At 57.1% G+C, this 20807-nt stretch overlaps 1 protein-coding gene across 4 annotated transcripts in view; it reads left to right on the forward strand.

Moving 5' to 3' along the window:
• The window catches only part of CLIP2 (CAP-Gly domain containing linker protein 2), a 74127-nt gene that overhangs the window by 15893 nt on the left and 37427 nt on the right, over window positions 1-20807 (forward strand). For all 4 annotated transcript variants that reach the window (XM_042921370.1, XM_042921373.1, XM_042921372.1 and 1 more), the window contains 2 exons: window positions 4490-4679; window positions 18417-18973. In XM_042921370.1, the coding sequence (XP_042777304.1) occupies window positions 4556-4679; window positions 18417-18973 (681 nt within the window). In that variant the 5' untranslated portion in view covers window positions 4490-4555. The remainder of the gene's footprint in view (window positions 1-4489; window positions 4680-18416; window positions 18974-20807) is intronic.

Raw genomic sequence — 20807 nt, forward strand, 5'->3', positions numbered from 1 at the left:
TGGGCTCCCAGGAGGCGAGATGAAGATAAACGAGAACAGTATCATCTCTCTTCGGCTCAGCGTGCAGTCCTGAGGTCTCTGTGAACCAAAGGTTCTGGGAGACTTCCTGGAGGAGGTGGCATTGGGCTAGGTACAGGGGAAGGGAGGCAGGTGGGAGAAAAGTCAGAGTGGGGTCTGGGAGGTGGGAAAGTGTCAGGTGGGTGGTGAGGGAATGCAGGGTCATCAGTGGCAGGTGCTGGGGACACCGTCTTAATGCCTGGGCCTTGCCTCAAAGGGCGTGCTGGCCAGCGGGCAAGTCAGACAGGCCACGAAAAAGCCACACCATCAGACTCAGCTGGGCTGCTCACCACAAGCCACTGAGTCCTGCGTGCTGAGGAGGTGAGGGGGGCCTCCTAGGTCTTTCATCCCCTTGGGCCAGTGTCATTCATTCTTTCAACAGTGATCTATTGAGCACCTGTATTCACCGGGCACCCTTGTCAGGACTGAAGGTACCATAGTAAACAAAACAGACCCTAGTCCCTTTCCTTGATCAGTGGCAAAAAACAAAGGAGGCTGGAGATGGGGAGGACTCGGTAGGGGTTGTAATTTCAGAAGGGGACATTGGAGCAGATGCTCGAAGGACTTGAGCAACGAACATGGATATTTGAGGCAGAGGGAATCGCGTGTGCAAAGGTCCTGAGGCTGCAGTGTGCTTAGTGTGATCCAGGAGGGGCCAGAGGCCAGTGGGGCCAGTGTGAAGTGAGCAAGGGAGGACCATAGTGCTGGAGGGAAGAGATGAGGAGGGCTTTAAAGACCCGCACACTAACGTCCATGGGGAGCCTTCGAGGATTTTATTCTTTTATATGATTTTTAAAAGTTAAGATTTAACTTCCCATAAAAACCATTTTAAATGTACGGTTTGATGACAGATTTGCTCCTTAGTATAAATATAAGTTGTACGGCCATTATAATCCATTTTTAGAACCCTTCTACCTTCTGGAAAGTTCTCTCATGCCTGTGTGCGGTCCATCCCTGTTCCCACCGCCAGGCAGCCACAGATCTGCTTCTGTGTTTATGGTTTTGAAATTCCCTATAAATAAGGATCAACACGTACTGTTTTGTGTCTGATTTCTTGCAGTTAGTGTAACATTGATGAGGGTGGTCAATATTGTTTCATATGTCATGGTCCTTATTATTGGTGAGTAGGGTTCTCTCATATAGATTCACTGTTTTTCACTCACCAGTTGATGGATGTTTGGGTGTTTCCCTTTCTTGGCTATTATGAATAAAGTTGCTATGAACAGTGTTCCTTTTACAAATTTTTGTATGAATATGTGTTTGTATTCTCTTGGGCAGTTGGGTCATGTGGTAGGTGTACAGTTAACTTTGTTTTTTTAAGTTTATTTAATTTTTAAGTAATCTCTGTACCCAGCGTGGGGCTTGAACTCACAATCCCCAGATCAAGAGTCTCATGCTTTACCGACTGAGCCAGACGGGCACTCTGGGTGTTGAAATCTTGTGTTCATTTTCCATGAGGTTGTTTGCCTTCTGATGAGTGAGTGGTGAGAGTTCTTTATGTGTTCTGAATATAAGCTTTTTGTTTTTGTTTTTTAAATGTGAGTTTGGGGCGTCTGGGTGTCAGTCAGGTGAGCATCTAACTTCGGCTCAGGTCATGATCTCAAGGTTTGTGAGTTTGATCCCCGCATCAGGCTTTCTGCTGTCAGCACAGACCCTGCTTCAGATCCTTTGTCCCCCTCTCTCTCTGCCCCTCCCCTGTTCGTTTTCCTTCTCTCTCTCTCTCTCAAAATGGATAAATAAATGTAAAAAAAAAAAAAAAGAAAAAGGAAACAAATATAAGTTTCTTATTAGATGTATAATTTGTAACATTTCTCTCCTAGAGAGTTTTAGGCAGAGAAGGGGCCCAGAAGGCATGCACAGGGGGCTCCTTCCATCTCCTAATCCCAGCAGGAAGGTCCTCGGTCACACACGTGGGGCCCTGCATCAGGATTTCCTGGGTCAGAGGCCCCCCTGCTAAACTGCTGGAACAGGCCAGTTCGGCACCCGCAGGGTGGGATATTCGCTGTCCCCAGAGAGCATGCTCATTCGCCCCTGCTGGCTCAGCGAGTCGCTAGGGCTCGGGCGGGCTCGGGGGTGTCGACACAGCCTAACCCAGCCGGAGAGGGATGTCTGCAGTTCCCCGGGGCACGCGCTTCCTAGAGGGCCGGGTTCTGGGGAGCCAGGGAGTAGCCTCATACTCTAGCTGGTTGAGTGACTCCTGGGCCTCAGAATTCCGGGGGTCCGGGGGTCAGAGTCGTCCATCGGGGGATTGGCATGTTTGGTTTGGCCGGCTCCAGGACCAGACTAAGGCTGGCAGCCGTGTCTCCTGTTGGCTCACCTGGGTGTGTAGGTGGGTGTCCCCGCTGTGCGCCTTGGGGGGGAGCGTGCTTGTCTCTGCTGTTAGGGCTGTCCAGCCCCGCGTGAGGAGCGGCTCCTTCCCACGACTGTCGCTTGTTCAGCCTACTGACCTGAGAGCCGTTCTGAGGGCACCGTGCAGACTCCCTCCCCGAGCACTGTGGGTTGGCTTCTGTATTCGTCAGAACTTTTTTTTGGTTGCAAGCGACCGTGTCCCTCAAGTAGGTTTAGGCGAAGAGAGAAAAGGATGCCCGTGCGTGAGGATTTGTCGACTGGTGTTGAGTACAGAGCTCAAGTGACCAGCTTCAGGCTCAGCTGGATCCAGGCCCTCCAAATCCAGCAACTCGGCTCTGCTCTCTCCCTGTTGGCATCATTCCCTGACAGGCTTCTCTGTGCAGTAGCTGGGATGGCCCTGTAGTCCCTGGCGTCCAACCCACACCCAGGCAGCCCCCAAGAAAGGAAAGAACCTTCCTAAAGATAAAGGCAGCCAGAGTCCAGACCCTGATGCTCTTTAGGCCGTATGATCTTTCCTTAACTAACCACAGGGGCTCTGGCCAGGCCTGGGTCATGTGTCCACTCCCCGCATGTGCGGCAGGGTCAGCCTCTAGAAGTCTTACGGATCGGGGCACCGGGGTGGCTCCGTCGGTTAAGCGTCCGGCTTTGGCTCAGGTCACGATCTCACGGTTTGTGAGTTCGAGCTCCATGTCGGGCTCTGTGCTGAGAGCTCAGAGCCTGGAGCCTGCTTCGGATTGTGTCTCCCTCCGTCTCTCTCTGCCTATCTCCGGCCCACATTCTGTCTCTTTTTCTCAAAAATAAATAAACCTTAAAAAAAAATTTAAAAGTTTATAGAAGTGTTACGGATCAAGAGCGGAGAAAAGGTTCTCTGAAAGGGAGTAACATTCTGGGTCCACGGACAGGGTAAGGAGGTGGCTAGACGAGCATCTCCTACTGCCCCAGAGTTCAGCAGCCAGAGGACGCTGATTTCCTTCTTCCCAAGGTCCCCGGGGGGGATGCTTTTGCCCAGAATCCTCCACCCATCTGGCAGTGCTCTGTATCCTGTCTCCTGAGTGGACAGCGTGCTCCCCAGACAGAGCCCCGCAGCTCTGGGACAGGACAGGGCCTGGCCCCTGGTGAGCCCTCCATGAACATCGGGTACAAGAGAGGGTGTGTGCGCAGGAAAGCGGAGGGGGCGGCCAGGGGACAGCGGGTCTGTCTTGCCCGCCTCTCCTCCAGTCCCCCCGCAACCAGCCAGCCCCCTCTTGCCGGCATCTGGTGCCCTGAGTCGATTGCCTTGGAGACGAGGCTTTCTTGTGTCAGGACGCACCTTTGTCAAATGCTGCCGCGTCGTGTTCCTATCCTGTCCTCTGCTTGCTTGGAAAGGCAGGGGCTGTGATGGTGGAGGGCGGGCAGAGGGCATGGTAAGTCCATCCGGGTAGGGGGCCGAGGCAGGCGTAGGCGTCTGTGTGCACGAGCCCCCACACCTGGCGTGGAGTGGGCAGGTGCTGGGAGGGTGGGCACAGGGGCTCTGGGGTGACAGGGTGGAACCGTGATTGAATTAGGTGTCCCCCTGTCCACCCCGCATCGGGAGAGATGTGAATCATTGGCTGGTCCTAGAGGGTCTAGGGGCCATCGAAGAGTGACACCCGCCCCCGCCCTGCCCCCGGCTGGCCTCGTGTGCCAGAGTCTGTACCGGCCCGTGCTCTGTGAGCGCCACACTCAGCCGTCGGTGGCTGGGCCGACCTGTGTGGTCCTGATGGAAGGCTGTGGGGGCTAATACAGCTGTTGCGACAGACCGCCCGCCCTCCCCCACCCCACCAAGCCAGCTTGCTCCTGACTCTCGCCTCCCGGGCCCAGGAGGTGGGCAGAGAGAGCACTCCTGACCTCGGGGGCCCGCAGACCAGGACACATGTCGGGCAGGCCACACTGGGCCCACGCTTGCTGCTGCTGCTGCTCAGGGCCTCAGTTTCCCCGCCTAGGAAAAAGGGGTGGGGTGGTCCCTGGCCCACTGGGTAGGGGGTGCAGGAATCCTGCTGCGTCACCATCGGCATGCCCCGACAAGTGGTGACATTGTGACGCGATCTCTCTCGTCTGCCTGCAGGTGAATGAGGATGACGGAGAGGACGTGACCCCGCGGACCTTTATCCACACGCCGAGTGGCCCCACCATGCAGAAGCCCAGCGGCCTGAAGCCCCCCGGCCGCGGGGGGAAGCACTCGAGCCCCGTGGGCCGGACGTCCACTGGGTCAGCCGCGGTGTCGGCTGCCGCGGTGGCCACCGGCTCCAAGGAAGGTGCGTGGGGCCGGAGGTGGTGGGTGAGGGGCCGGGCGTGGGGAGTGCTTCTTCTGGAAGAGCCGCTGGGCGGGGGGCTAACGGTACATGGAAGTTCTCCTTTCTGTCCGGCTGCGATCCTTCTCATAGTCAACTAGCACCAGGCACCGATGGATGCTTTACGTGCATCGCTCCCTCTCATGCTCCCTAACTGGGAGGCGGGACGACTGCTGGCTGCCCTCGGGGACAGGGGCCCCTGGGATCCTCCTAGTGAGCCGGCCCCATCTTCCGCCCGCCTTCTTGTCTGCCACCCAGAACCACGCCCTTCAGCCTTCCCGTGTCTGACCCCCTGTCTTCCTGCTGGTGGGCGGACGTGAGGGCCGGGGCCGGAGGCTGGAGGCTGGGGGCACCAGCCCCGACAGCAGATGGATAGAGGACAGCTGTCTGCTTGTGTGACGGTGCAAGTGAGGTGGTCCCGGGTGGAATATTTAGGAAGTTTGATGCAGAGGTTAAATTGCCTGTAATCCCACCCCCTATCGGCCAGACTGGTCCTTCGGTTTATGTTCTCCTTCTTTTCTGAATCGTCTGCCATCGTGCCGCGTGTATAATTTGAAAATCTGCTTTTTTTTTCTTTTAATGTGGTCAAGCGGATTTTTCCGTGTCGTTTTTAATGGCCGTAGAATATCCTGTCCGTTCAACAAGTACAAGTCAAAGGCCTGCTTTGTTGACACGGTCTTAGCCATCCGAGTTCTCATTCTGAGCAAAAATGGATGTGGGCCCAGCCCTCGGGGCTGCCGGTCTGGCAGGGGGGGAGGCTGAGTGTCATGAGATGCTAGAACTGGGGACTGACCAGGTCTGGGAGGTCAGCCCCGAGGAGGGGGACATGTGAGCTGAGGTCTGGAGGGGGACAGTTTACTAGTTGAAAAGGGGAGGGTATTTTAGGCAGAGGGGACAGCTCGTGCAAAGGTCCAGTGGCAGAACAACGCATGGCAAGAGACTGGCATGTGGCCAGTGACAAGTGTGCTGGTGGGAGAGCGTGGGCCAGGGTGGGGGCAGCTTGGGGTTGTCCGAGTCATTTCACTTCTGTCATAATAACAACGGGAAGCCGTTGTTTTAAATCAAAAGGAATAGGATAAAAAAAGAATGGGAAACGTGTTCTTAACCCATCCTTTGCAGTTGGGGACGATTCTTTCTTATTTTTCACTTTGATAAACGATGTCGTGATGAATGTCTTGGGGTACAAATCCTTGCTTTGATTATACTGCAGCTGGCAGGGTAAGACACTGTCCGTCCCATCTGATTGGTATAGAAGTTTAGGGAGACAAAAAGTAATAGCCAGGGACCAGACTGGGCAATCTGGGCCCTGGGTGGGGTCAGGGAAGGTTTGAGCTGGCAGAATCAGGGCCCCGGCAGAGACCGACAGCCAGGGTGGGAGGGTAAGGAAGTTGCACGGTGTGGCCCATGCACGGGCCCCTGCCAGCAGGGCTTGCCCGGAACAGCCTGCTGGAGGCCCAGACTTGCTTTCTGACGTGGCAAAGCCTTCTTTACTCATGGGAGGCATTCCTGAGCACTGTGAAGAGGCCGAAGAGAGGAAATGAAGGGGAAAGGATGTTCCAGGTAGATAGAGTGATGCAAAGGCCCTGAGGCCGGCGTTGACTTGGTTTGAGGCGTGGTTAGAGAAGGAAGGGAGACAAGCCTGGGTGGAGAGGAGTCTGACGTGAGGTTGGGAGGGCAGGAGAGGCAGATGGCAGAGGGCAGGAGTTTGGGTTTGTTTTCAGAGTGACGGGAGCTGTTGGAGGAGTGGCCGGGCGCTCACATCCCTCAGCCCGCTGTGCGGAGGACAGATTGTGGGGGTTCTGAGCCGGGTGGTGAGACCATCGAGGGAGGCATATGTGGCCACCCGGGAGAGGATGCCTGCGCTCGCTGCCAGGGCTGGGAGAGGTCAGGGGCTGACCACCAAGAGTGGGCCATCAGGGAAGGCTTCCCAGAGGAGGTGGAATGAGCTCAGCCTTCAGAATGGGAGGAACTGAAACATGGAGTGGAGGAGGAGGAAGGCCGGCCGGCAGTGGAGGAAGAGCATGGGCAAAGGCACTATGTGGGCTGAGCTTGGGCCAGTAGGGGGGTGAGGAGGTGGGGGTTGTGTAGCACCTTCTCTGGAGAAGGTCACCAGCCAGGCCTCACCCTCTTGTCTACTGGAGAGAGAGCCCCGTAGCACCTTCTGGGGTTATTTTCATCATTTCTCCCTCCCTGATCAACAGGGGCCTGAATTCCGGCTCTGACCCAGCCCTCAATGCCCCTTCTAACTGCCTTCGCTGTGTGACCCTGGAAGAGTTACTTAACCTCTCTGAGCCCCAGATGGGATAATAACCTCTCTCTGGTGGGATCCAGAGAGTTAACGAGTGTGAAGGGCCTGCAAGCTACAAAACTCATTAAAGACTCCTTTCTGTCCCTTTCCCCATCCAGGGTCTCCTTACTGAAAAATTTCTAAGTGTCAGGCACCCACCTCCCTTCCATTTAACCCAGTCACAGCCACCACCGTGGCAGATTTCCTTCCAGTCTTTTTTCCTGTCGCACTTACTGTTTGAAGCGGTGAGATCGCGGGCTGTGCCCAAACCTACGTGTCACTTTTCCATACCTCTTGTCTCCCGCTGCACTGCCACAGGGTCTTTGCATCATCTCGAAGGGCTACGTAGGCTTTCGAGGGACATGGGAAAGGGCCACACGGTGTGGCATACGGGCTGCTTCCTAGTCACACCGCAGGGTGGTCTGGGAGCCCCTGAGGGTGGGGGCTGGGTGGTCTGACTCTGCCTGGGCCCCCCGCCCTGCAGGACTGTTCCAGAGAGAGGAGGAGCGGCTCAGTGAATGCCCGATTGATTGCAGAACGGTGCCCGCCCATGCCCGGCGCTAGTCTACAGCTGGGCTCGGCGCTCCCCTCCCTCTGTCCCTGGCACCCGCTGCCTTTGCTGCCTTTGCGGGTCAGAGCAAGATGTCCAGGCTCAGGGAGGGAGCAGGGAGCCCAGAGCAATTGGCCTGGTGAGCAGGGAAGGAAGATGTGTGAGGCCCACAGCTGCTTTCGTCCCTCCCCCAGTCTCTGGAGAGGGGGAGGGGCAGGTAGAAGAAAAGGACAGTGTCATCCTCACCAACACCCCCCCCCCCCCCACCGGCTCCTCAGGCTCCCTTACCTCCCCCATGGCACTGGCCATCTGCCCACCCCTGCAGGAGGCTGGGACCCTGTGTGGGGGACACTGGGGCCTCAGAGGTGAGTCTGGTGGAGGCTGGAGCCTGGGGTGGGGGATTGAGGGGGTACTAGGCTCTGCTCTGGGAATCGGGCAATGGCTGCCTCCCAAAGCATGAGCTCAGCCTCCGGGCAGAGGGTCTGGCCAAGGGCCGGGCCTGGACTGATGCCCCTACCTCCCGCCCTGTGGAGATTGGGGAGGGGAGGGGAGCTGTGTCAGTCCCCAGAACTGTGACACACAGGAAGCGGCAGGAACAAGGGGGCCATCGGAGGGGGATTGTCTTCCCGGGGGGAGGGCGGGAGGGGGCCCAGAGGTGGTCATAACGGCAGGTGTGCAGGAGGGCGGGGTCTGGGCCCCACCAGTGGGCAGAGACTGGAGAGGTCAGGGGCAGCGCGGCCAGACAGGATGGGGCACACCCCTGGCGGCTGCTTCAGATCAGACTGTCAGGGAGGGTCTCGCTCCGGAGGTGACATTGGTACAAAGATCTGAGCCACAAGCAGGAACCAACCCAGCCGAGGTTAGGGGAAGAGCATCCAGGCAGAGGGAATAGTGTCTGCAAAGGTCCTGAGTCTTGAGATGCCTGGGGGCTGGAGAGCACCTCGAGTGGGCGATGGGGGGAGTATTGGGAATGGGTCGGGGGAGGCGCTGGGGCCCCAGGGCCCCAGCAGAGAGCTGGAAGCTGGTGCCAGGGCCGCCTGGGGCTTTGCAATGTATCCTGGGCCTGAGGAGGGAGAAGGGGGTCCAGGCCTCTAGGCTGGCAGCCGTCTTGGCTGCTGGGGAACAGCCCTCCCTTCAAGTCAGGAGCCTCCTGTGGGGATCGGGCAGGGTCCACCAGGGCCCTGTGATGGTGGGAGAGAAGGGACAGATAGGGGCCCTCAGCCCTTCCCTGGGGCCTGCTTCTGGGCGCCAGGTGGAGGCAGGCCAGGCCAGCAAGATTGGCCACGGTGACATGAGGAGGCTCAGGGCTGCTGGGCCAAGGGACCGATCCTAGGTCACTGCCGTGCTCCCTCTGCCCCTGCCCCTCCCCTGCAGGTCCCTGAGGGGCCTCTCCCACCCCCTGTACTGTGGTCCGGCCCCCGAGGCATCTCATTTAGAAGGCTCGGCATTTGCCACCCTCTACTTCACAAGCAGGCGTCTGACCATGTTTCTGCTCATTAACAACCCAGTGGGATAACTCTTCCTCTCATTTAAAGATGGGAAAACTGAGGCTTCAGCTGTCATCGAAGTTGCCCAGAATAACAGGGCCAGGGAGTGGTGGCGCTGGGATGGAGACTCTGGGCTGGGGCTGAAGCTGGCTCAGGCCGCCGGTACCTGCCACCCTGCCACAGGGAAGGCGTGGCTGGGACCCCCAGTTCAGTCCCAGCCCCGCACACTCGGCTCCCGTCTTGGGCAGCTGGTAAGTGGGAGGAGTGATCTGTTCTCCGTAGGTTGGTCACAGCTGTCCCCCAATGCGCCTGTGGCCTTTCCTCACGCTGGGGACCCAGGACATAGGGGGTCAAGGATAAGTGTGCATGGGAGCTCCCCTCAGGCAGGGAGCGGGCCACACGGGGCTTAGAGGATTCACCTCCTATACTGTGATTCCCCCGAAAGGGCCTGCACAGGGCTGGTCCCAGAGCGTTTTTGGCTTATGGAACTGGGGCCCGATGTCCTCCATCCCCTGTGGGCGCTGCAGACACGGGAGCCAGCCTACTGTGCCCGAGATGGGGCCGGCAGAGCTTGGAGCTGGGCTGTAGCCTTAGGCACTGGCCCTACCCTACTCTACTCCTGGACAATTATGTCTTTCACCTTGGTGCCCGGCTCCCTGGGAGAGCAGGTGGCATCCCGCCCGTGTTTTCAGTGACTTGTCCCAGATGCCGTGCAAACCTGGGCAGAACGGGGACAGACCTCCCGCCTTTGATCCTGCCCCAGGCAGCACTCATCTCCCTTCAAGGTCAGCTTCTCCAGCCCTCCTCCCCTGACCACATCCTAAACTTTTTAATGGCATCAGGATGGGGAAAGCCAAGCTGAGCTTTTCTGTGGCTGGGCTGCAGGGCAGGTGGGGGGTGGGGCAGCCTCCTAATGCTCCTGACGTCGCCCAGTATCGACCCCGGGGTGGGGGTGGGGGGACGCGCAGGGGCCCATCTTGTCCGCGCCTGTCTGCCGTGCTGTGGCCGGAGCAGGGCTTCTCCATGGGGAGCTGGCTCTGCTCTTTCCAGGGTAAGCCTCCCACATCTTTCTCCTCCTGGGTCCCCACCTGAGTCTGTGGGTGGGGGCTCTGTCCTCCTGGTTCGGGAGTAGGGGGAACCGAAGGGGACTTCTGAGTTCAATTTGGCTCAGGAAGGAACAGTGAACAACCCTTGGGACAGGGCACAACCTTGGAGTGGGCTGATAGAGGGTTCCTTCTTCGGCGAGGGATGGCTGAAGGCAGTGTAGCAGGTGGATGCTGGGCCTGTGTGGCCACAGAGGGTGGGCCAGGGGAGGGGGGTGGACTCAATCCTCCCTGGAGGCCATATTAGCTGGCTCTGTCAGAACGACTGACTGGGGAGTGGACTGGACTGGGAGGTTCGCGGTGGGAAAGCCGGCACCCTTGAAGAATGCGATGGGGACCCTGTCCCTTCCTTCGTAACCTCCGCCTTGAGCATCTGCTGGGGACAGGAGAAGGCTTAGAGCACAAGGCTGCTTTGGGGTTTGTGGTGCATTTATGTCATGTTGCTTTGGGGCCCCCGGGGAGGGGAGGTCAGTGTTGTGGCCAGCCTGCGTTTCGGCCTGGTCCCAGGCTCCGAGGATGGAGAGGGGAGTCGGTGTGGGACTCAGATGTATCCCTGAGGCAGCCTGTGCAAACCAAGGGAAAACGGAGTCCTGTAGAGTGGCTGTGCCAGTGAAGAATGTTGGAGCTGCTGTGATGGACAGGCAGGGTATCCTTAGGTGACACAGAGAGGAAAATGCCAGGGTGACCGTTCTGTCTGGGACAGCCCTAGTTTATGTCCGTGGTCATGGCACGACGCTATAGTAATAACTCCTCCTTTCTCTTCAGGGTGTCTGGTTTTGGATGACGAATCATATCGTCACCTCCTTTAAGCAGTCATGGTGCTCATTAGCACGTTAAAGGCTCTGACAAGTCCTGCAGCAAAGTAACCTCAACTTTATTTAAGCTGCAATTTCTCAATCTTCTTTGAATTTGGAGGTTCAGTGTTTATGTTCATAATATCTGTTATCCCTTTGTGGAACTATGGTCTGTAGAACATTTAGGGGATGCTTGCTTCCTTGGGGGACTGGGTCTTACATAGGCATGCTTTTTTCCCTCTGGCCTTCAGGGACACAGGGCAGACTTCATTACACCCTTCAGTTCATGACATACCGTCTCTGTGAGGCCCTGCAAGGCCCCTCTTGTGTTTTTGTAAGATTGGTATCTTTTTATCGCGTTTTCTCTTCCCACCACCCACATCTAGGCATCCGTGTCTATGTTAGGACACTCTTTCTTTAAACAAATTTGTTTTTAATGTTTATTTGTTTTTGAGAGAGCCAGAGAGAGAGAGCATGAGTGGGGAAGAAGCAGAGAGAGAGGGAGACATAGAACCTGAAGCAGGCTCCAGGCTCTGAGCTGTCAGCACAGAGCCCGACGACAAGGGGCTTGAACCCACAGACCGTGAGGTCATGACCTGAGCCGAAGTTGGACGTGTCATCGACTGAGCCACCCAGGCGCCCCTTGAGCCCTCCTTTCTGACCAAGTATCATATCAGAAACACCTTTCTGTATAACCTGGGAGAAGTATTTTTAAAGTTGCTCAAGAATCTGAAAGACTTGGGGCGTGCTGACAGCTCGGAGCCTGGAACCTGCTTCAGATTCTGTGTCTCCCTCTCTCTCTGCCCCTCCCCCACTTATGCTCTGTCTCTCTCTCTCTCTCTCTCTCTCTCTCCCTCTCTCTCAAAAATAAACAGACATTACAAAATTTTTTTTAAAAGAAGAATCTGAAAGACTTGACCATAATTTATATAACTGCTTCCGTATTTGGGGGCACTTAGATTGAGGGTCTCGTTTCTGTTGTTGTTTTAAGATTTTTTTTTATGTTTAAGTCATCTCTACACCCAGCATGGGGCTTGAACTCACAACTTTGAGGTCAAAGAGTCGCATGCTCCACCAGCTGAGCCAGCCAGGTGCCCCCAAGGATTTCTGTTGTTGTTTCTTTTGTGAATGACAAGTCAGTACGTCCGTTTCTTCTTTTAAATTATTTCTTTGGGAAATGGACCAAAGATGACACTCCCTACTTAATTTTTTCTCATTGAAAATATTGTATTTCACTTTTAAAACATTTTATTAACCAAATTAACACAGGCTCATTATACCAGTCCAAGGTGAAACTAGAAAGTATTCCCTGTCTAGAGTTGAAATGACCAGGGTGGGGGGTGATGACGTGAGTGGGTTTGTGTTTGGCAGGGGTCCCGGATGGCTTTGGACAGGGGTGAAGCAGGGCAGGGGGTGCTGGAGGCTGAGAGAGACCCTTCTGGAGGTTTCTGGGGCAAGCTGTGTGGAATCTCGCAGGCCTGATCTCAGGAGGGCCCTCTGAGACCCTAGAGGGAGGTGTGGATTTCAGAGTTATTTCTTCTGTGGAATTGCGAGATCTGATGAATAATTGCATTGAGGGTAAACAGTAGGGGAAAGAGCAAGGAAGATTTGTGGTCTAAGTGGGTGTTGGGGATGCACTCCAGAGATGAGGGGTACAGAGGAGGCACTCTTGGAGAGGGGATCACCGTGGTTCAGAACGTCAAGTGTGAGAGATCCCAGGGGACATCGAGGGGATGCTGCTGGAAGGGACAGGTCTGGCAGCAGGGAAGGGATCTGGACTGGAGAGAGAAATTGGGGCCCAATTTCTACTTTATCTTCCTGTGTCATTTGGATCTTTTACGAGGAGAATGTATTCAGGTCTTTCAGGAAGGCAGGGGTGTGGCAGCACGTAAGGAGCTAAAGGTGCGGGTGTGGGTTAGATCGTAGGGGGCACCGTGTAGATCAGGGCTCCCCAGGTCCTGACCTCCTGCAGCTCGCCCCTCCCCTCCTACTCCCTGCACTGGAGACGGGTCAGAGACTTGGTGCTTGTGTGCCTTCTAGCCTGCCTGTCATTCAGGGCGTCTGTAGAGAATTTTGGTGGGTTTTGAGGCTGGCCACCTGTCCAGGGTGTGGGTTGGCACCGGCCCATACCGGCTCACAAGAACCCATGGTGAAATTGTCAGGAATTTTACGAGCCAGATGTTAAAGGCAGCCTTTCCCTAAAAAATTAGACTGTGTGACCTTACAGTTTAATAAATTCTATTAAAAACATGGGTAACAAATACTCAAAACTCATGATTTCTGCTAGTGCTTTTAGTAGGGTTTATACCACCATTTTATTACTGGTAAAATATTACTGTTTTACTGCAGGTAGGATTTTATAGTATCTGTGTTTGTAAGGTTATTGCTCTGTGGTAGAAACACCGTATGATCTCTTTCCACATCCGTGTTCAGTGACATCATGCTGGTAGCTTGAAATTGACCACGGTGGGAGAATTTACGTTATGGAAATCGGCAAACTCTACGAATCGGGATTATTGTTCTCCTGGAGAGCTAATTATTTTTGTTCAAAAAAAAATTTTTTTTAATGTTTATTTTTGAGAGAGAAAGACAGTGATAGAGCGTGAGCAGGAGAGGGGCAGAGGCACAGGGAGACCCAGAATTCAAAGCAGGCTCCAGGCTCTGAGCCGACAGCACAGAGGAAGCTGTCATGTTGCGGGCTGGGGGGTGTTCGTGGCGCACATGGGGAGCCAGTGACCGGAGGAGAGGCGAGCGATGGTGGGGAGGCGGGTCCCTGGGGAGACCGAAGGGGGACGGGAGTTTGCCTCTACAGGGAGAAGGGCGTTCCAAGCTAGAACAGTGAACCTTCGCTCCCCAGCCCCAGGCCCCCACGGATCTAGTTCCTTCTAGTCGGGGAGGTGGCCAGCTGAGTTGTGGCTGTGCGGTTCTCTTGTTATCTGGACCCCACCCCGGTGTGAGCCCCCATTTGGCCGTGCCTGTAGTCCCTAGCATCTGACCCTGGGTGCTCAGAGAACTGGGTCCCTGGGAGCTGAGGTTTGGAAGGCCTGTCCCCTCTTCCTGAGGCAGGGAGGGACCCAAGTCCCCGCCGGGGGAGGGGGGAGGGGCGGGTGCTTCCTCGCCTGGGCGCCCCGCCTCCGCTGCAACAGGCCGCCAGCTGCCGCCACCCCACCCCACGCCCCTCAGCCCTTTTTTCAAAGTCCTGCTTTGAACTTGAAACCCGGCAGTAGATTCCCTCGTGCCTGGAGTCTGGGGAAAGGACCAAGTGCTCAAATGCGGTTTAAGTCTGTTGCCGCCTTTCGCTTTCGCGGGGGCTTGCCGGGCCAGGCTGCTCCGTGCAAAGGCTCTGAGGAGGGGTGGGGGCGGGGCAGGCCCTGCCGTCAGGGAGCTTCTGGAACCTGCCTCAGAGCCCGGTGGGTGTGACGGTGGGTGTGACGGGAGAGCCGGCCAGGTCTGACAGCCCTGGGAGAACAGGGAGGGATGCACAGACTGTCAGGTCCTGGCCGCTCTGCCCTCGCCCTCTGCCGTCCTGTGGGGAAACAGGTGCAGGTCCAGGAAGGGGCTTGGCCAGGCCTGGCTCCCTGGATGGAAGGGGATTCTATCCCTGTTTTCCATGCCTCCCCAAGCCCTGGTCTCTGGAAGCTTCCTGGTGTGAGGGGGGAATTTGATGAGGGCTTGTCCTGTGAGGCTGGGGCCGCCGAGGGCACCGAAGAGGAAAAATGAAGCAAAACCCCCGCGCGCCGTCGCCACGGGCTTGGGACCTGGCTTTTAGCAGCTGTTAGAACAACTGGTCTCTGGGCCTATGACCTTAGAAGGGGCGGGTGGGGAAGAAAGATTACCTGAGGGTCTGCCTGACTCGGGACAGCTGGGGAGGACAGCTGTGTGGGCAGCTTCTGACTGAGAAGAGCCACACTGGGTCCCCCTCGACCTGGGACCCTCCTCTGTGCTCTGAGCAAAGAGGCCGGGTAGGCACAGGTGCTCACCTGCGTCACAGCTGCCCAGGTCAGTTAGCAGACACATGGAGCCGCTGGGCACAGGCACGTGTTCTAGAAACAGATACCGGAAGGGCAGGTGCCACACATGCGAGCCTTGTGGGAGAGCTGTTGAGGGGGAGGGCTCTGAGCCAGACCAGCTGGGCCTGACTCCTGCCTGGGTAACTTTGGACAAGAGTATCTGCATGGTAAGAATGTAACGTAGAGGGGGCGCCTGGATGGCTCAGTCGTTAAAAAAAAGATTTTTTTTTTTACATTTATTTATTTTTGAGAAACAGAGTGAAACAAAGCATGAGCGGGGGAGGGGCAGAGAGAGAAGGAGACACAGAATCCGAAGCAGGCTCCAGGCTCCGAGCTGTCAGCCCAGAGCCCGATGTGGGGCTCGAACCCACAAACCGTGAGATCATGACCTGAGCCGAAGGCGGACGCTCAGCCGACTGAGCCACCCAGGCGCCCCTTCAGTCGTTTAAACGTCCAACTCTTGGTTTCAGCTCAGGTCACGATCTCGTGGTTCCATGACTTTGAGTCCCGCATCGGGCCCTGTGCTGGTAGTGCAGAGCCTGCTTGGGATTCCCTCTTTCCCTTTCTCTCTGCCCCTCCCCGACTCATGCTGTCTCTGTCTCAAAATAAATAAATAAACTTTAAAAAAATCAAAAAGAATGTAACGTGGAGAAAGTATCCAGCCCGTTGATCCAGACCGGTAGCTGCCCGACTCTTCTCGTTGATGGACCACAGCACCTTGGGCATGGTTATGATGGGGGCCGGGGCTGGGCCATACTCCAATATGTGGCTTCCTCTGGCTGCTTTTCGGAGTGGCTTTTCCTAAGGAAGGTGCCCGCCTGATCTGGTGAGTGGGAGAACCGCTGTGGGGTTCCCAAGGTCACCAGAACCTGCCTGGGAGCCCTTCTTCTGCCTCCTGGGACCCTTTGTGGTTCTTAAATGTTTAAAAATATTTTTTAAAGTTCATTTATTTATTTTGAGAGAGAGCACGTGAGCAGGGGAGGGGCAGAGAGAGAAGAGGAGAGAGAGAATCCCAAGCAGGCTCCACACTGTCAGCACAGAGCCCGACGCGGGGCTCGAACCCACGAACCATGAGATCATGACCTGAGCTGAAACCGAGAGTCAGACACTCAATGGACAGGGTCACCCAAGTGTCCCTTAATTTTTTTTTTTTTTTTAATTCTTTAGTCTTCGTATAAATCATTGTTATCAAAATAACATGACAGTCAGCCCTCACTGTGCCCTTGGCTTGGGCCAGGCACCGAGAACAGCCCCAGAAACCAAGGTGCAGGTGAGGAGGAGACCCAGGTAGGGCTAGGAGCTGCTGGTCTCTGGGGCTCCAGGACCTGCCCCCTCAGCCACTGTGTGGCCTCTGCCTCATGGCATCTCAGTGGTGGAAGAGAGCCTGGGGGGGCCCCCCTTCCAGGGTCCCGCCTAGGGGTCTTCTCTTAACAGGAAGCAAAGGGGACGTCTCTACATGGGACGGAGTAAAAGACAAGATTGTTCCCTGCTTATAAGGAACTGTAGGGTTTGGGCAGATTCTGGAAAATGGGTTCATTCAAGGGAGTCCAAGATTTGGGGTGATTGTAGCTTGAGGCTTGGCTTGGCAGGTGCTTAGTGCTCTATTTTTGGTTTAATATACGTGTGTACCCTACACCAAGAGCCAGAGGCCTCTAGCCAGGCAACCTAGGTAAAAGTGCCTGATCTCTCTGAGCCTCAGTTTTCCTCATCTGTAAAGGGGGGATAACAAAATGACTTCACAGGATTAACCGTGAAGGTCACACGGGCTACTGTATGTCAGGCCCTTAGCACAGAGCATCAGTTAGTGGGTTGATCACCGTGGTTGTTAGTCAAGTTCAGCAACGGAGCCCGTCGATCTCCCAAGAGCCCAGTCCACAGTTGAGAGGTCCCCTTTGTCAGGACCCCCCCCCCATCCCGGCTGCCCCAGCCTCGGGTGCCACGTGCTTCCCCATTCCCGCCACCAGCGCCCCAGAGAGAGAACCACATGCTTGGTCTTGCACATCGGGCTGGGCCTTGGAGTTACATGGCTTCCCCAGCGCCTAGAAGCTCTGGCTTCCAGTCCTGAGCTTCTTGCCAGGCCTGGGCCCAGGGTCTCTTGGCGGTGGCTGAAAGGAAGATGCTGGTGGGAGCTGCTTCCCTGTAGCCCCTCACTGGCTGCCCCTGGAAAGGACTAGAAACATAGGCATCACTGTTTCACAAACACATCAGCCTCTGGAGCAGAGAAAGGTGGGTCCTTCTCTGCCTGATGCTGAGTCTGGCAGGAAGTGGGGGACAGCCTCCAGACCTCGTGGTGCAAATGGGGAAGTTTCCTGAGCCCCATAGCACAGGAGGCCCTGCGTGGGGCCCAGATATGCATAAGGCATGTGGGTTCAAGTCCTGCTTTGTCTTTTCGTGAGTGACCTTGAGCAAGTTGCTTCTCTTGCCTTCCACGTCCTCGTCTATAGCATCTCAGGGCCCGGGCCCAGGGGGCAGGCCCCTTCCCTGGGTTTGAGTCCCATTTCTGCTGTGTGACTCTGGGCAAGGCCCTGGCCTCTCTGAGCCTCAGGGTCATTCTTCTTCTAAAGAGGGGCTGGGTCAGGGCACGGAGAGCCCAGAGGTCAGCCCCAGGATGTTGGAAGTGAAGGACTTGTCTCCCATGCACCTCCCCCTCCCCCCTTTTCCTGGTCTATGCAGTCCTGATGCTTTGGGCTGCAGCTCAGGGAGGGGAGACTCAGCAGCAGAGCAAGAGGCTTTTCTGGCTCCTTCCTTGCCCCAGGGTGTCTGTGGCTGTCCCCAGCTGTCAGGGAATGGGTTGGAGCCGTTTGTATTGGGCCCTGAGCTGGCTGGGGTGCAGGGTGGGGGACACAGAGACCACTTCCCCTTGGTGGTGGGCCATGAGTGGTCTCAGGTTAACAGCCAGGAGCCTGAGCCCGCTGGGAGGGGGAGGTGGCAGTTTGTAACCCTCGAGAATGGGTTCATTCCTGGCCCTCGATCCTGAGTGACCCTGAGCTGTGAAAGGTGAGGCTCTGAGGAGGTGCTTTCCTGAGTTTGCCCTTTTTTTTTTTTTAAGTTTCCTTATTTATTTTTGAGAGAGACTTAGCGAGCGCCAGCGGGGGAGGGGCAGAGAGAAGGAGAGAGGGAGGAATCCCAAGCAGGCTCCGCTTGGTCAGCGCACAAGCCCGACTCGGGGCTCGAACTCACAGAGCCGTGAGAGCAAGACCTGAGCTGCATTCGAGTCGGACGCTTAACCGACTGGGCCACCCAGGTGCCCCCTGAGCTTTTTTTTAATCCTTGAACCTTCCGGAGGGATTGGGAGATAGGGAGAGACCTCGGGGACGCCCAAGGCCGCGCTGCCCGCCCCCCCCCTCCCCCCCCCCCCCCCCCGCCGTGCGTGCCTCAGTTTCCCCATCCGTCAGCCAGCGCGGGGGGCGCCTCCCGGTTCCCACCGCGCACCCCGGAGCCCTGACCGCTGCCTCTCTCCCGCCCCGCAGGCTCCCCCCTGCACAAGCAGGCCTCGGGCCCGGCCGCCGCCGCCACCGCCCCCCCCGCCGCCGAGAAGCCGGGCCCCAAGCCGGCCGAGGTGGGCGATGACTTCCTGGGGGACTTCGCGGTGGGCGAGCGGGTGTGGGTGAACGGCGTGAAGCCGGGCGTGGTGCAGTACCTGGGCGAGACGCAGTTCGCGCCGGGCCAGTGGGCCGGCGTGGTGCTGGACGACCCGGTGGGCAAGAACGACGGCGCGGTGGGCGGCGTGCGCTACTTTGAGTGCCCGGCCCTGCAGGGCATCTTCACGCGGCCCTCCAAGCTGACCCGGCAGCCCACGGCCGAGGGCTCGGGCAGCGACGCCCACTCGGTGGAGTCGCTGACCGCCCAGAACCTGTCGCTGCACTCGGGCACGGCCACGCCGCCGCTCAGCAGCCGGGTCATCCCGCTGCGGGAGAGCGTCCTCAACAGCTCGGTCAAGACGGGCAACGAGTCGGGCTCCAACCTCTCGGACAGCGGCTCCGTGAAGCGGGGCGACAAGGACCTGCGCCTGGGAGACCGCGTGCTGGTGAGTGCTGCCTCCACCGCCCCACCTTCAGGGGCAAGCTGGACCCCGGGGGCTGGGCAGGGAGGGGACTCGGGGGGTTGAGTGGGGGGGGGGGGCTCGGGAGGGGGGGTCCGGGCTGGGACGCCCAGTCCTCATCGGAACCACAACGGAGTGACCGGGGATGCCGGTCCAATGGGCTCTGGAGACTGTCGCCGTGTGACCCTGGGCGAGCGCCTTAACCTCTCTGGACCTCAGTCTTCCCATTTGTAAAATGGGTTGGGATGCATGAATATGTGTAATGCCTCTAGACGGTGCCAGAAACTTAGGAGGTGCCCCATACACGTTAGCTCTTGTTGGTTTTATCCACGGATCCCGCCCGATGGTATTTCCCAATGGTATTATCCATTGACCAGCATGGATGCCCCAGGCCTATCCTGGAAAAGGCCGAGGACCACAGGGTCGGGTGGTTCAGACACCTAATCGGCTGTTACGCAACGATCACTATTGGTGTCGGGGAGAGAGTTGGGTCACTCTTTGGAGCCAAAAGGACCATCAGCCAAGTCTTCCTGCCGGGGGCCCCTCTTCTCTGCCGCTCCCTGTCATTGGGCCACGTTGGAAGGGCCAGTGGCCCCAAGTCCTTTAGAGTCTGGATTCATCATCTGGATTCATTCATCAAGTCCGAATGAAGCAGTGTTTCCCTGGCACCTGCTGTGGGCCGGGGCTGGGCTGGGGGGGTGCCAAGGTCATGGCAGGACAGGGTCATGTTCCTGCTGTACCAAGCCCAGGGTTAGGGTGGCCGAGGTGACCCCAGAGCTGCCCCTGCCCACCCCCCCCACCCCCACCCCCCCCCGTCAAGAACCACAGTGTTGGAAAGGAGAGAGTAACCCACGAGGCAGTCTCTGAAGGGCATCTGGTGGGCTTGGGTGTGAGAAGCCAGTGGGGGTAGAGTCAGCTGGTGGGGGACACTGTGTTCATCAGTCTTCTGCAGGACTATGGGGACCAGCTACCTGGAGCTCCAAGGCTGAATGGGGAAGGGTTTGGGGGGCTCCAGGGTCCCCTTGTGGGGACTGCAGGAAAGTATTGTTGCCTGGGATTCTCCCTCCCTACCCCGAGGACCTCACACAACGCCAAGGTTTCCCCTGGAGGCTTCTGGGTAGGGTATTTGGGGCAGGGGCAGGGGAAATAGAGGAAATGTTTATACCCATTGCCTTGTTGAATCCTCAAGCCCACACCATGATGTAATTTTATCCCCACTTTGTGGATGGAGAAACTGAGACTCAGAGAAGTTTAAGAACTTACGTAGTAACTTACAAAGACTCAAACCAGCCCCCGCAGCCCGCCTTCCTGAGTCTCTCTACCCTGGTGATCTCTCTGGGGTCTGCCCACCCCAGGGGCCGGTTTCCCAACCTGCTTCCCTGTGGACAGAACTACCCGCTTCGGTGATCTGGTGGAGGGCGTGGCCAGACTTGGTCCCTGCCCTCCAGCTCACTGTCTATCGGGAGAGAGACAGACATCAGTGTTTCCTTATAGATCCGGGTGAGTGCCCATCACGGAGGCTTGACCTGGTGGGGGGCATCCCCGAGGCCGGTGTTCGGGCTGAGCCGAGGGAACGGACTAGAGAAACAAAAGAGTAGCAGGGCTGAGCTGTTGTTAGCAATGGTGCTGGGCAGCATTGTGCCTATGAGGCTGATGTGGGCTTGACCCTGAAGGAGTGGAGGGGGTTTGCTCTATTTGCAGAGGGACCATGGCACGGGCAGATCCATCTTTAAGCGCATCCTGCTTGCTGCTTGACGAGGAAAGGATGGGAGGGGGCAAGAGTGGAGCAGGGGAGTGGCAGAGGGCTGCGGTGGCAGCT

This window comes from Panthera leo, chromosome E3 (assembly GCF_018350215.1).
Source record: "Panthera leo isolate Ple1 chromosome E3, P.leo_Ple1_pat1.1, whole genome shotgun sequence".
NCBI lineage: Eukaryota > Metazoa > Chordata > Mammalia > Carnivora > Felidae > Panthera > Panthera leo.